Source organism: Moschus berezovskii, chromosome 20, assembly GCF_049115385.1.
Source record: "Moschus berezovskii isolate FMDL1 chromosome 20, NW_MosBer_1.0, whole genome shotgun sequence".
In the NCBI taxonomy this organism is placed as follows: domain Eukaryota; kingdom Metazoa; phylum Chordata; class Mammalia; order Artiodactyla; family Moschidae; genus Moschus; species Moschus berezovskii.
This window is the reverse complement of record NC_142479.1, coordinates 48,250,986-48,265,852: the sequence shown is the minus strand read 5'-3', so window position 1 is coordinate 48,265,852 and position 14,867 is coordinate 48,250,986. Positions and strand designations below refer to the sequence as shown.

The following is a 14,867-nucleotide window of genomic DNA, read 5'->3' as shown; positions in this document are numbered from 1 at the left end:
TTCCTATCACTTCCCTTATGCCTCTGTGTCTTGAATGTAAGATCTTGATGAAGTCAGCTTATGGTCCTCCTGTGTCCCACCTGCTCTCAGATCCCCATCCTCAGTTCCTGCAGCCATCCAGCAGGAGGTGGGAAGGGGAGGTATGGGAGGAGCAGTGGGAGGAGCAGTGGAAGAGCAAGTTGGCAGCATCGAGGTGACAGGACAGAGAGCATCACCGCTTGTGGCCCCTGCCTCCGGCCTTCATTGGCTCACACTTTTGGGAGTGTGCTTCCTGGAGCCAGGTCTTCCTAAAATGTCATCACCACGTATGACACTGTGTGACTAGGAGGAGAACCAGACCCCATGGGACCTGGGTCCCTGAGGTCCTCACACTTCCACTGGGTCCAAAGGCCTCATCCCAAGCCCCGAGGATTGTGAGGATCATATTGCACTCTTAAACCCTAAAGGCCAGATCCCTTTGTCATCAGCCAGAGGTTATTCTGGATTCTAGCCTGCTTATCCCCTCCTCATGTCAAACCACCTGGCCTCTTTGAGCTGCTTTTTTTTTTTTTCTTCTGCTTTAAAAACAGTCTCTTAACTTTCTGCTCCCTCCCTTGCTCAGAGAAATATGAAGTGGATGAGAGATGACTCTTGCTAAGAAGCATGTTGTCAGCTCCAGCTCAGACTCAGCACCATAAATTCTTCTCTGTCAATAATAATCAATCCGAGCTAGGCTTCCTGTGCAGAGTTTGAAGAACAATTTTGCTAATGGTGGCCTCATTGACTTAAATGCTGATGCAGCACAGGGGACAGGGAGACCTGAAGAGTGGCTACCATCTCCCACCCACCTGGTTTTGCATTTGATGCTTCTGATGAGGACCTCATGGGCCTCAGGCATCCTCCAGTCAAGATATGGCAGGTTTGGAGAGAGCAGGGCACTCTGAGCTTGTTCCCATGTCAGAGATGCAGAGAGGGCGCTGTGCCTAAAGTCCTGACGTCTCCTTCAGGGTGGCCGCGGGGACCAGAGAGAAAACCAAACAAGGCAGTAGTCCACCAAAGGGCCAGCCCAGGGAATGGTGATCCTGGTCCAGAGGAGGAAGGGTGGGGGGGAGTGGGTCTTGGAGCCTCCCTTCCCCACCCCTAGTTTCCCCTGAGGAGGCAGAAGGGTTAACTCACTGCAGAGTTGGGGTGAGTCCCCAGCACTGGCCCAGGATCTGTCCCTGGCAGGCAGGCTTCCCACCTCTGAAGGTGCTGCCTGCCTGGTCAGCAGGAAGGGGTTAACACGCCCTGCGCTTCCTCCTGTGTCCTGTTACTGCTGAGGCAGACCTGCCTGGCCAGCTGAGCAACTTTCCTCCTGAGTGCTGCCTGCCGGTTAGGCGTCCAGGAAACAAGTAGGCGGGAGGCAGGGCAGCAGCCCCTTCTGTGGACCCTGAGCCACCCTTCTGAGGGGTCTGCACCTCCTGGGAGACGGTGGGGCTTCAGGACAAGGGTCCGTGGTGGATGGCTTTGGAGATACTCCCGAGGCCGTGCCGTCCCTCTGCTGAGCAGGTTTGGAGGGTCACTGCAGAGGCTGCCTGTGGCCCAGGGGCTGGGGCCAAAGGAGGCTGCATTGGAGGTAAGCTCTGGTGGTGCCTGGTATGGAAAGCTGGGGGCTTAATCTCCCTTCCAGGTCTGAGGGAGAAGGATGAGGAGGGCAGGGTCACAGAGGAATCTGGAGGCATTGCCTCCCCCCACCCCTCCCCGGGAAAGGGGTCTCCCAGGGCTGGTTCCCCATCCAGGGACCAGCATCTTTGGTGGCATTCCTCACAGACTCCTTTCACGCCTTCTCCTCAGCCTCTGTAGCAGCTCTAGCCTCAGGACATTCCCCCCACCAACTCCAGTGCCCCCAGGACACATCTACCTTTGGGCTGACTTAAGCTTAGAGCTAGCACTCACTCCACTCACTGCCACAAGGGTTAGGGCACTGCCACTCCCCGCCCTACTCAAGCGGGACTTGGTGGGAAGGGGCTGCCTCAGCAGAGGATGGGAGGGGGTGCTGCCCCATGGGGACACACACAAGTCTTTGAAACACTCATGCACATGACTCAACATTTCTGGGTTCTTTCCATCTCTCTGGATCCACTCTCTGGGAATGCCATCTGCTTCCTTAGTCCTGACAGATCTCCCACTGCTGTGGGCCCTGAGAAGAGCAGGCTCCTGTCTGCCTGTAAAGTTCTTGGTACCCCAGACACAGGAGAGGGCGGATGCTCTAGCCCCCGTGGCCTGCCCCGCCCGCTGCTGGCCCTTCTCCTGTACCCTCCTGCCTCTCCCACCCTCCCCCCATCTCTGAATTGGCCGCTCTGCCTGGACTTCTCAGTGTCCTTCCTTCCACCTGACAGGGTCTGGCTCAAGGTCACTGCGGTAATTCCATACTAGGCTGCCTGGCTGCTGCCGCTGCTACTGCCACCACCTTATCAGCTGCTGGGTTTCTGTTTCACTCCCTTTTATTTCTGGGCATATTGTGTTCGATAAAACCCTTTGCTTGTAACGCTGCTGGCAGCCCTCCCAGCCACCCCCTCCCGAGGTCCTTCCTCTCCTTCTCCCTCCCCTGCTTGCTCCCTGGGCCTCACCCTGCCTTCTCTTCCTCCCTACCGCTGCCCCTCAAACTTCAGTGGGGGTGGAGCCTCCTGGTATTTCTGATTCCTCCCTTAGCCTGGCTTGGGCAGAGATGTGCAGAGAAGGCTCCTCCATTCCCACCTCCTAGAAGGAAAGTTCAAGCAGAGCCGCAGGGCCCACACAGAGGGTCCCCGCCCACTACCCTAGGCCAAGCAGGAGGGCCAGGGCTCCTGGTGGAGTCAGGATGCCCGACTGGTTCTCCTGGTTTCAGTGGCCAGCCCTGGGAGAGGCTTGTACTCAGGCGGGCTCTAGGGCACAATTATTTCTCATCTTGACTCTTGCCACCTGCCAGCCCACAGGTTGGGGAGGTAAAGACAGGTCTGAGTCACTAGTGAGGGGGAGGGCAGGCATTAAACGAGTGCTGGCCAGGGCATCCTCAAAGAAGGCCTGTCACTGGGACAGAAAGACAGCAGACTGAAGGTAAGCCTGTGCTCTGTCCTGCCCGTGCTCACACAGGGTCCTGTGCTTTGGGCCCAGGCTCTCCCAAGCACAACTGGTCCTGATGAAAACTCCTAAGACTGGATGGTGCCCAGGTTGGCAGGGCTGGCTGGAGAGTTGAGGTTGGTTGGGGGTTTTGGTTTGAGGCTGTCAGGGCTGGCTGGAAGGAGAGTAGTTGAGGTTGAGGGGGGGTTGGGGGGTTCCCAGGTTGGCAGGGCAGGCTGGAGGGAGAGCTGAAGTTTGTTGGGGGAGTGGGAGTGGGGAGCAGGGGTCGAGTAGCTCCTTCTAACTCGTGCTGAGTCCCAGAGTAGAGTTGAGAAGTACAATCTCCATGGGTGGTGCTGGAGGGTTTGGGTGGAGGCCGGGTCCAGCCATTGTGATTGTGTGTGTGTGTGTCTGTGTTCATTCCAGGGGAGCAGTGGTGGCAAGGGGAGGGGATTTGGGTTTTGGTTTCTGGTAGGGTCCTAGAAGAAACTTTCTCTGTCTTGGGCCTGGTCCTGAGGTTGTGGCGAGGGCAGTGGGCTAGCCCTAATCTTTCCTCAGCTGGGAGATCAGAGGTCTGTCATGGGCCCAGGGTCTTGGGGGTTTGGGAAACCCAGACTGACCTTGCCCTCAGGTCATTTCATTTTGGCTGAGAAGCTAGGACTGAAACAATAAAGCATCCAGGTGGATTAATTACAAAACTGGGGATGCTGACGATAAGTACTGCATTTGTCTTCCGATAGGTGGGTGTTAGTCCCAGCTAAGCCACCCACGGGTGACTGGGCATGCCATACCCCTCTCTGGCTTCAGCGTGTACAGAGGGTCCTCTTTGGAGGCAGCCTCCCCCAGAGGCTCCTTCCTTGCCTTGCTGCCTCATTCCTCCTCACTCTCCCCTTTGAATCTCAGATCTCAGCTCAGTCATCACCTCCTCTGGGAAAGCTCTCCTGATTTTCCCAGCGTGAGTATTCCTGTGCTCCTCTGCACTCCCATGTTGGACTGTGATTGCCTGGACCCTCTCAACAGGACGTGGGTGGGCCAAGACTTGGACTCTATGCTTGCCATAGTGCCTGGCTCAGAGAAGTCCCCAGGAAACTGGTGTTGAATGAATCAAGCTACAAAAATAAATGATATAAAAACAGAGGAAAGTGAGGATGGAGAAGCTGGAAGGATCGGTCTTAAGCCCAATCCCAGCAGAAACAGGAGAGTCAGCGAGGTACAAGCAAAGCAAGCAGGCGTTCCTTGGGGCTTACTTTTGTGTCCCTGACTAAGGGCAAAGGCTGTGGAACATATCTGCCTGGTTAATCCTGGCTCTGCATTCCCCAGCTCTGTGATCTTGGACAAGTCATTTAACTCTTCTCTGACTTGTTCCCCATCTTTGAAACGAAAATAATATCTTTGTAGGTGTGATTGTGAAGATTAATGAGCACGCAAAGATAAAAGTACCTCCTGAATAATAAGTAAAATAAGAAAAACAAGTGCCTGCCAAAGGCTGTTCCTGGCAGCAGGGACACCCAGGCCAGCCCTTCAGTCGCTGGCTGAGTGGGGCCAGCGAGGTGGGCCATAATCCCTGAGCTCCAGACCCTCTCTTCTTCAGACCCATGTGGAAGCCAAGGACACAGCTGCCCTGCTGAGAGCACAGCGGCGCACCCTGGGAGACCGTGACCTCACGACAGTGGCCCTCGGCCCTCCACCTCCGGCTGGGGCGGAGGCCGCCCCTCTCCAAGTCCTCGGCCATGACGACGTCAGCGCTGCGGCGCCAGGTGAAGAACATCGTGCATAACTACTCGGAGGCAGAGATCAAGGTGCGTGAGGCCACCAGCAATGACCCCTGGGGTCCACCTAGCTCGCTCATGTCCGAGATTGCCGATCTGACCTTCAACACGGTGGCCTTTGCTGAGGTCATGGGCATGCTGTGGCGGCGGCTCAATGACAGTGGCAAGAACTGGCGGCACGTGTACAAGGCGTTGACGCTGCTGGACTACCTGCTCAAGACGGGCTCTGAGCGGGTGGCCCACCAGTGTCGCGAGAACCTCTACACCATCCAGACACTCAAAGACTTCCAGTACATCGACCGCGACGGCAAAGACCAGGGCGTGAATGTGCGCGAGAAGGTCAAGCAGGTGATGGCCCTGCTCAGGGACGAAGAGCGCCTTCGGCAGGAGCGCACCCATGCCCTCAAGACCAAGGAGCGCATGGCACTGGAGGGCACGGGCATCAGCAGCGGGCAACTGGGCTTCAGCCGCGCCCGTGGTTCCCCATCCTCCTACAACTGTGAGTCCAGGGCATGGCTGGGGGCAGGGAGGCAGCCCGAGCTCTGACTCTGGCTCTGTGACCCCCAGCTGTAGATAAGAATCCCCCACTTGGAGGTCTGTCTGAAGATTCTGTGAGATAAAGAGGGTAACACGCCCGCACATAGTAGGTGCCCAACAAGTCGGTGTGAACAATAATGTTATTTATTATAAGTTTGTTATTGTTAACTCCTGCCTCTGGTGGAGGCAGAAGCACAGGCTTAGTCCTTATGCTGCCCTTCCAAGCCATGAGATCTCTGCCAACCAGCTCTCTGAACCTCAGTTTCCTCATCTTTAAAGTGGGGATAAAACTACTCTGTCTCCATTGTGCAATCTGAGCATTAAATGAGACCAAGCCCAGGAGTGCCCTCGACCCTGTGCTCAGGTAGCACACGGTGCTGCTCAGTAGCATTCCTCTTGAACCCCCAGCTCAAGGGCACTGCTACTGGGGCAGCTGCATACTCCACTCTCCTCCCTGAGAAGAGGGGCACTTCCCTGATCTGAGGGCACTCAGAAAGGCCTTCCTGAACAATGTGCTGAGGGCTTGGAGACCTGTGACCATGACTGAGGGCAACCCCTTGCCCTCCCACCACACTTGACCCTGAGCTGGATGGGGTGCAGCTGGAAGAGTCCAGGAACTTGAATCAGGGGACCTGGGTTCAACTTGCTGCAGGACCTTGGTCAGGTACCCCTCAGAGCTGTTGCACCTCTGTAAAGGAAGGACTGGAATCTTTTATTGGGGTGAAATGGAAGTCTTGCAGAAAGTGCCAAGCATACTGCTTGACCCCTTGGGGCCCGAGACTGCCAGTTGCTCCTCTCCCCCTGTTTCCCTCTCTGAGCTTTAGCTTCCTGGCGAGGGGGGCGGTAGGGGAGCCCATGAGGACCTGCATGGTTACGGAAGCCACAATGGGTGGCTGGTTGTTGCAGCCTCCTCCTCATCCCCCCGCTACACCTCAGACCTGGAGCAGGCCCGGCCCCAGACATCAGGAGAAGAGGAGCTGCAGCTCCAGCTAGCCCTGGCCATGAGCCGAGAGGAAGCTGAGAAGGTGAGGCCCCTCCTGGGGCACCTGGGGGATGGGGCGAGCGGGACTGGAGGAGGGATGGGTGCCCGGATGCCTCACACTTTTGATTCTTGGGCTTCCCTGCTCTGGGCCCCAAAGCCCTAGTCCTGCTCCCAAGGGCAGCACAGGGCCTATGTCCCTTGGGTTGGGTTACTGGGATTGGGGTCTGACTCCTCACCCTGGGAGTGGGGTCCTCTCTGACTGGGCCTGGAAGGGGTAGTGTGTGTGTGGTGGGTTGGCAGCACCTGTTTGTCACATGGGCCTGCTGTCACCTCATAGAGGGGAAGAGGTGAGTGTGCTGGCAGACACCTTCCTAGGAGACACAGAAATATGCTGCCCCCATCAGCTATTCTTGTGGGAGTCCAGGGACAGCCTACCTGAAAGCCTCCTCTCTGCCATCGCCTCTGTGGATCCAGTCAGATCTGGCAGGACTCACACAGCAGGGCCTGGGGAGCACTCAGGGTCCCAGAAGAGGATGACTCTTCTTTTTAAACTACATCTCAGATTGAGATCCAGGCAGGGAGCAGACTACACTCACACCGCTGTCTCGGGGCACGCTGCCCACAGCCACTCAGGGTGGGCGTTTCTCTTACCTGCACAGGGCGATGTTGCCCTTTGGCCCAGATAGGAGCACTGGGCCAAGATCACCCCTCTCTTCCTCCCTTGCAGCCGGTTCCCCCAACCTCCCACAGGGACGAGGACTTGCAACTGCAGCTGGCTCTGCATCTGAGCCGGCAGGATCAGGAGAAGGTAGTGGGCTAAGCTGCCCATGCGGGTGCTGGCGGAGGTGCTGGTGGAGGTGCTGGCAGAGGTGCTGGCGGAGGTGCTGGTGGAGGCGCTACGCGGGTACTAACCAGGCTCTTCCACCTCCCTGCGGTGGTCCTGCTGCCCCTGACCTCAGGGCGCCTCCCAGCCTGCACTCTTCTCAACTCTAGCTCAGGTCCCCTCAAGTCTATCACGGGCAGCTCATGCTTTCCTCACTCCGGTGCCTTCTGCAGGAGGTGAGGTCCTGGCAGGGAGATGACTCACCTGTGGCCAATGGTGCTGGAGCTGGAGCCCATCGTCGTTGGGACAGAGAGCCTGAAAGAGAAGAGAGAGAGGAGGAGAAGCTGAAAACCAGCCAGGTAGAGGAGACTCAGGGCCATGGGTTGGCAGAGCCTGGGAGATGAATTGAGTTAAATATTTATAAAGAGTGTAGAACAGTGCTTGGTATATAGTAAGTACCACTTAATGTTTATTCAGTGAAAATAAGGGTAGAGGGGATGTAGCAGACTCAGGTCCCATCCTGCATGACTGAGCTGGTGACTAAGTGGGATGCAAAACATCCTGAGGTGAGATGCGGGTTTGGATTCTGTATTTGCTGACATTTACTTTACAACTCTGGGCATGCCACTGTCTTAGCCTCAGTTTCCTCCTCCGTTCAAGTGTGCCGGTTGGACAGTTCCAACTCTGACATTCTAGGAGCATGTGATACTGTGGATCAAGACTGAGAGTAGCCTCAGGTATATGATACTGAAAACATCTTGGGCTCACACACCTACTGTCCAAGGTGGAAGAGTGTAGCTGCTGGTAGCAAGGCTACCCTCCAAAACCGTTCATGCTACCCTTGGGATGTCTCTGTACTCTTTCAGCCAATGTTCACTGTGGCAAATTTCTTTTGGACATGGACTTAGGGAAGCAGGCTTATCATAAAACGTGTCTGACCACTGATGGGCTGAGGGGCAGGACAGCCAAGGAAGGGGTCAGGCAGGCTTGCCTTCCCTCCCAGCTCTACCTCTCCCTGGCTGTGTGACTTTAGGCAATTGCCCTCTTAGCTCAAGCTAGCACATCTGTAAAATGGGCACCCCAACAACCTTCCCTAATCACAGCGCAGGTTGTTAGGAAAATCAGACACTAACTGGATAAGGAAACATTTTACAAACGGGAAAGCACTGTGCAGAGGCAAGGGATCATTAATAGATGTTTGTGGACTGAATAAAGGAGAATGAGCTGGAGTGAGGATGACAGGTCAGGGACCGCCCTTCCTCTGGGTCCCGCCTTCTCTTGAGCATGGCTGCTTCTCCCCCAACAGTCTTCCATCCTCGACTTGGTGGACATCTTCGCATCAGCTTCAACCCTGCCCTCCACACACTGCTCTGCTGACCCATGGGACATCCCAGGTGGGCATGCAGGGCTGCAAAGGGTTCCCAGGCTGGCCCCCGAGAGCCTCATCCCTCCCAGACACTTGCTGGCATTCCTTCCCCACAGCTGAGGGCCACTAGGCAAGTCATTCACCTCTCTGAGCCTCGGCTTCCTCTGTGCCTTGCAGTTGAAGTGAGGGAGGGGACACCTCTAAGGAACTCAGCTTATGGGAAACTTAGAATGTTCTCTTGTTGCTTCTGGTCACCCTGAGTCACCCTGAGTTTCCTGGCCCAGCCTGTCCCTGACTGGAAATGCGGCCTGAGCTGCCCATGCCTGGAGGTCCAGAATCCTAGGATGAACTTGCTGAATATGGGCTTCAGCTCACTGGGTGGTCCTGAGTCTGCATCCCATGTGTGAAATGGGCCCCTGTCCTCCCAAATTGGTCTGGGTAACTGGGAAAGCCCTGGCCTGGGGGTCTGAGTGGCCTGGGGTCACATTTGTGCTATCCCCATTTCAGGTCTCAGGCCTAACACAGAGCCCAGTGGCTCATCATGGGGGCCTTCAGCAGACCCCTGGTCTCCAGTTCCCTCAGGAAGTATCATGTCCCAGAGCCAGCCCTGGGACTTGCCTCCTGTGCTCTCCTCCTCTGAGCCCTGGGGCCGGACCCCAGTGCTGCCTGCTGGACCACCCACCACAGACTTCTGGGCACAGAACTCCCCCCACCACAAACTCCCCAACAATGGAGCCAACCCCTGGGGGAACCTGGTAGAGACCTTCAACACACCTGGTAAGTGGAGGGTCAAAGGGTGTGGGTGAGGGGCTGGAGGACTTCTGGGCCCCCCTCCCTCCAGTGCCAAAGGGCAAGAGATCCTGTGCTAAGAGGGCAACTTGCCTGGAAAGGGACCAGCCCAGTGCTTGCCCTTTCTGCCAGCCCATCTCATCTTTCTTTTTCTCCTTGGCTAGCGCTAGATGGTTCTTCAACCTTTGACTCATTGGCCAAGCCTCCAGTATCCACAGAGACCAAGGAAGGGCTAGAATGTACCCAGGCTCTGCCCTCTGGGAAGCCCAGCAGTCCTGTGGGTAAGCAGGGGGCAGGGAATGACTGCACCTGTGGGGAAAGATGGGCCCCCAGCACTGGCCTCAGCCTTCTCTCTCTCACAGAGTGACCACTCACTCTCCCTACCAACAAGCCCTATCATTTCTGTTCCAGAGCTGAACCTGTTTGGAGACCACACCCCCAGTGTAAAGCAAAATGGCACAAAGGAGCCAGAGGCCTTTGACCTGGATGTACTAGGGGAAGCACTAGCCCAGTCCAGCAGGGACACCCCAGCACGCCGGACTCCTGAGTCCTTCCTGGGCCCCTCAGCCTCCTCCTTGGTCAACCTTGACTCATTAGTCAAGATGCCCCAGGCTGTAAAGACCCGGAACCCCTTTCTAACAGGTAAGACACTCCCTTGTCCCTGCTGGGTCTCCACACTGGGATCCCCTACTCTGCTTCTCCCTTCAGAGCCCAACCCCTGCCCTAAAATCTTAGCTCTTTTTTTTCCTATTTCGAAGACCCCAGATCTTGCTATCTTGCCCCCCTCCCCACTTAGGACTATGTCCCCTTGGCCCGCTCCAAGTCCCCCAACCCACCCTCGTTCCGCAGGTCTCAGCACTCCATCCCCCACCAACCCGTTCGGCGGGGGCGAGCAAAGCAGGCGGACTCTGAACCAGATGCGCACAGGATCGCCAGCGTTGAGCCTGACGGCCGGTGGGCCGATCGGGGCGCCCTTTGGCTCCATGACCTACAGTGCCTCCCTGCCCCTCCCGCTCAGCAGCGTGCCGGCCGGCGTGACCCTCCCTGCCTCGGTCAGCGTCTTCCCCCAAGCCCGTGCCTTCACGCCGCCGCCCTCCGGGAGCCTGCCGCAGCCTCTGCTGCCCACCTCTGGCTCCGCCGGACCGCTCAACCAGACCCCCGTGACCGATACCAACCCTTTCCTCTGAGCAACGGCCCCGCCCCCGGCCGCCGGCGCGCGCGCGATGCCCCGCCCCCGCCCTGCGCTGACAACACTGGGCCCCGCCCCCTGGCGCGGGGCGGGGCGGAGCTTCCGTGCCAGGACCCGCCCCGGGAAGGAAGGCAGGTTGAGACTCCGCCCAGAGACCGGTCTGGACTCTCCCCCCAGCTTCCGCGGACGCTTTGCAGCTCCCGGAGCTGCAGACTTCACTGGGGCGGGGACCACGCTCCGTAATAAAGACTGGAATCCATGTCCTCAGCTCTCACCAAGTGGACTTTTTGCCGGGCGTAGTGGCCAGGTCTGGACCACAGCTTGAATCACTGGCTACCCTGGAAACGACTGCTCCATAATGTGGGGAACAAAAATGCTCCCACTTCCCATTCAGCCCCCTCGGCCTAGCACCTTCGCTCGTCCGTGCTCCTGAGACTCTCTCTCAGTCATTCGATCATTTCATCCATTTATCACACAGCGTTGCGGGGAATAATCTAAAAGCAAAGGACAATAGGCAGTTGTTCCTTTGCACAATCATTATGTGCTAAGCACCTTAGACAGATTATTTAATTTAATCCTTGCATCAGTATTCTGAGGTGGATAATATTACTCCCATTCAGGACCAGCTACATAATTAGTGCAAAGTAAAAATGTGGGGCCCCTTGTTCAAAATTGGGTTAAGAATATAAAAATGGGAGCAGCAGAGCATTAGACCAAGGGCAAAACCCTTGGTCCTGCTCCTTCTTTATAGGTGAGGTTCAGAGAGGTTAAGCAGCATGCTTAAAGTCATAAAGCTAGCAGAGTAGGGCTGGGATTCCAAGTCAGGGGATCTGGCTCCACTGCTCTGAGCTCCCATGCTGGGCCCCAATATTCACAGATATTGACTGGCTGCTGTGGACAAAGCACTGGGCTCATCTCGGAAGGGACTCAAGAATTGCTAAGTGCACAGTCTCCAGGAGCTCAGAACCCACAGGGGCAAGCCTGGTCAAGGAGCCCCCACAATCCTTTGTTTTACTGAGTCACTTTAAATCTGGTTCTTCTCTCCTCTCTTCACCAGGATTGGCAAAAAACTCAGTTTCAAACATGACCCCTCCTAGGGGACTGGTGTAGATCAGAAAGCCAGGGGAGGAGCAGAGCCTATTACCTCATCCTGAGGCCACCATAGTCACCCTCAATCCTTTTCTACTCAGTGCTCCCCCCAACCATGGGCACTGGTGTGTCTTCAGTGCTCAGGGGCTGGCCCTGCAGGCAGCAGGCCTTTGGGGGGCCTGAGGTAAAATGTCCTTCCACAGGCCAGAAACAGCAAAGTTGAGGGCAGGATACAGTGCTGGTCTTCTCCCTAAGGTAGGGGTGGGGAAAGGAGCTGCTTTGCTTTTTGGAGGGAGGCAGTCCTTCTGTAGCTGTTACAGTGTGGGCAAGAGCATCTACTTAGGAGTAGGACTGACAGCATTCAAAAGTGCTCTAAGGTTTCCATTTAATCACTTGTAATAAGTGCTTATGCTCTTTGACCTTGAGTAAATAACCTATGACTGTGCCTCCATTTCCTTATTTGTCAGATGAGGACAAGAGTTCCTTACTTATGAAGTGGTTGTGTGGTTCCTCCCAGGTCAGTGTCCAATTCAGCCCAGGGTCCACCCTGTTCAGAGACTAACCTTGAAGAATGAATCTGCTACACCCCTCATTACTGGTTTTGCCAGGCAGTACCCAGACTCATCTGTCTTCCGCACAAATCTGGGAGATCTCCATCCTTCTTGGTCACTGACCCACCTTTCACCGTTCCTCAAGCTGGGTCTCCTCTTGTTAACTGGCTCTCCCTGTGGACACCACTTACGCAAGGATTCCCAAGGGCTGCTGTTTTGCTTCCCACCAAGAGGAAGTGGGTCATCTGGCTCCTTATCTTGCTCTGGACCATCTTCTGCCTGGCAGACCCCTCCCCCCTTGGAGGTTGGAACCACTGGCTCCTGCCTCCTCCCACATGGGGCTGTGCTCCACCTCATTCTTGCCATGCTCCAGCCTTGGCTCATGGTCTTCTCACTCAAATCTTGCTCAATCTTGTATGACTCCACTATCCAAGACGATGACCTCACCTCACCACCCCTTGACCTCTCAGCTGCTCTCACATCTGGTCACATTTGGGGGCTTGTCATCATCCCAGATCCCTCCACATTAAAGGCAGACTTCCTGTTCTCTGATCTTAATGTCATTCCTTCCAGGAAGCATGCACACCAGGGTCTCCCAGCTGCTGACACTTCCATTACCCCACTGTCCCAGTTTCTCAGAGATCTCTCTCCTCCACATCATCAAATGCTTTCTCTCACCTGAATCCTTCCCCATGATATTTGTCACAATTAATCTCATTCATCTTGAGAGTGTCTTTCCATCTTTCCGCTCACATCAAGTCCCCACCTTCTCTATGTCTTCTTTCCCTTCCCTCCTCAGCCCACTCCAATCGGCTTCTACTGTCAGCCTCACCTCCTGGAACACATCTGCTGTGTCCACCAATGGCCTGCATGTTGCTGAAGCTACTGGACCTCTTTCGGTCCCATCCCAGTCGGCGTCTGTGAAGTATGACTCTCCCTCCCTGCAACTCTGTCCCTTTGCCTTTGAGACAACACCGTCTCCTGGTTTTCCCACGACCCTCTGTCTTTCACCAGGGCACTTCTGAGTTCGCCAAGGCCAAGTATGAGCCTGAGCCCCTCCCTTCAGTCACCCTGGGTGATCTCTTCTATGCCCACACCATCTCTGCACTGAACACCCACTCTGCTCCCTCTCTCCCACCAACCCCTCCCCTGCATTCCTGAGCCTGTCATCTTCACACATACATCTCCAGGTCATCTCAAACCAACACATCCAAACCTGAGGCCCCAACCTGAGCCTCTCCTTGTGCCCTCCTTCTCAGGACCAGCCCCATTCTGCACTTCACTCTTGCCCTCCCCCCATTGTAGACAGTCCTGATGATGTTTCCTTTTCGGCTGACCTCAAGTCTACCACCTTCTCTCCATCTCCACCTCTGCCTTGTGCAGACCTCCCAGAGCTCTCCCCTGCATCCTGCTATGGCCTTTGAACCCTTCTGCTTCCACTCTTGCCTTTTTACAGTCCATTCACCACCAGAAAGCTGGAGGGACCTTTCCACAATGCAAGGTCACCCCCTCAACTAAAGCCCTTCCGCAGCTTTCTTCTGCTCTTATCAGTAACCAAACTCCTGCTCACAGTTCAAAACCTAGCCCCCGCCCTCCTCCTTCTCAATGTCACCAGCTCATCTGCACCTCTCTTTGCTGTGCTGTCTGTCCTACAGCTGTGCTGGCTTCTGGAGCACCTCAGCCCTGACTCACTACTGTGCCACAGGGCCTTTGCACATCTGTTCCTCCTGCTTCCCCAGCACTTCCCCCAAGCCCTTTCCAGATTGCATCCTCTTGTTCTTTGCAGGCTGTGACACAAAGGTGATTTCCTTAGGAAGGCCTTCCTCTCTCCCACCAGACCAGTTTCCTTGTGATACCTAGTCATGGCACGTCTCACAGTGGGTGGTTGTACATTAATTTGTATGGCTGTTGGATTAGTTTTTGCCTCACTCATCAGACTGTGAGTAACACAAGGATGGGATGGCCTGGTCTCTCTCTGCCCACTGTGGTACCTAGCAGAGTGTCTCATGGGCACTCAATAAATGTTGACTAAGGGTAGCTGGGAGGGATTGGGGGTAGGAGGAGAAGGGGACGACAGAGAATGAGATGGCTGGATGGCATCACCAACTGGATGGAGGTGGGTTTGAGTGAACTCCGGGAGTTGGTGATGGACAGGGAGGCCTGGCATGCTGTGATTCATGGGGTCGCAAAGAGTCGGACATGACTGAGCAACTGAACTGAACTGAACTGAAGTGTAGCAAATGAGACTCATAAAATACCTGATAGCACCTGAAAGTTGGTTCATTATTATTATTCAGGGAAGGTTTCCTGAGGGGGTGAGGTTTGAGCAGGAACTTCAGGTGACGGGGCAGAGCAAAGGCGAAGCTCCCAGTTTGGATGGCCTGGAAAAGCCACTCCTTTGCCTCTCACTTCATTTCTCATTTGTAAAACGCGCAAGGTTGGACAAAATGACCGGAGGCTCTGGCTTTCCATGGCCCTGGCATCCTCACAGCCTCTATATTCTCCATAAGAGGGTTACCTCCCCGCAGGCCCTGATTTGCATCCTATCGAGCCCACCCAGTTTTTTGCACAGACCTGTGTCCTCCTACGGAGAAGGCAATGGCAAGCCACTCCAGTACTTTTGCCTGGAAAATCCCATGGATGGAGGAGCCTGGTAGACTGCAGTCCGTGGGGTCGCTAAGGGTCGGACACGACTGAGCGACTTCACTTTGACTT

General features: G+C 55.6%; 1 protein-coding gene across 3 annotated transcripts; it reads left to right on the top strand.

Moving 5' to 3' along the window:
* Positions 1–1,325: 1,325 nt before the first annotated feature.
* EPN3 (epsin 3) lies at positions 1,326–12,166 on the top strand. 3 transcript variants are annotated; one of them, XM_055407568.2, is made up of 11 exons: positions 1,326–1,594; positions 3,961–4,012; positions 4,649–5,325; positions 6,270–6,388; positions 7,073–7,153; positions 7,402–7,527; positions 8,475–8,562; positions 9,042–9,311; positions 9,488–9,604; positions 9,735–9,965; positions 10,173–12,166. In XM_055407568.2, the coding sequence occupies exons 3-11, from the start codon at positions 4,788–4,790 to the stop codon at positions 10,508–10,510; spliced, it is 1,908 nt and encodes a 635-aa protein (XP_055263543.2). In that variant the 5' UTR covers positions 1,326–1,594; positions 3,961–4,012; positions 4,649–4,787; the 3' UTR covers positions 10,511–12,166. The 3 variants fall into 3 exon arrangements, with proteins under 3 accessions (XP_055263543.2, XP_055263542.2, XP_055263544.2); XM_055407567.2 differs by lacking the exon at positions 3,961–4,012 and having other exon boundaries at positions 10,173–12,165; XM_055407569.2 differs by lacking the exons at positions 1,326–1,594; positions 3,961–4,012 and adding an exon at positions 1,603–3,054.
* The last annotated feature ends 2,701 nt before the right edge of the window (positions 12,167–14,867 follow it).

Excerpts from the sequence above, each read along its gene's own strand:
- EPN3 (XM_055407568.2), top strand. The coding sequence starts at position 4,788 with ATGACGACGTCAGCGCTGCGGCGCCAGGTGAAGAACATCGTGCATAAC. Across the intron at positions 7,528-8,474 it reads AGAAGCTGAAAACCAGCCAG|TCTTCCATCCTCGACTTGGT; the intron begins GTAGAGGAGACT and ends CTCCCCCAACAG. Across the intron at positions 9,605-9,734 it reads GAAGCCCAGCAGTCCTGTGG|AGCTGAACCTGTTTGGAGAC; the intron begins GTAAGCAGGGGG and ends TTTCTGTTCCAG.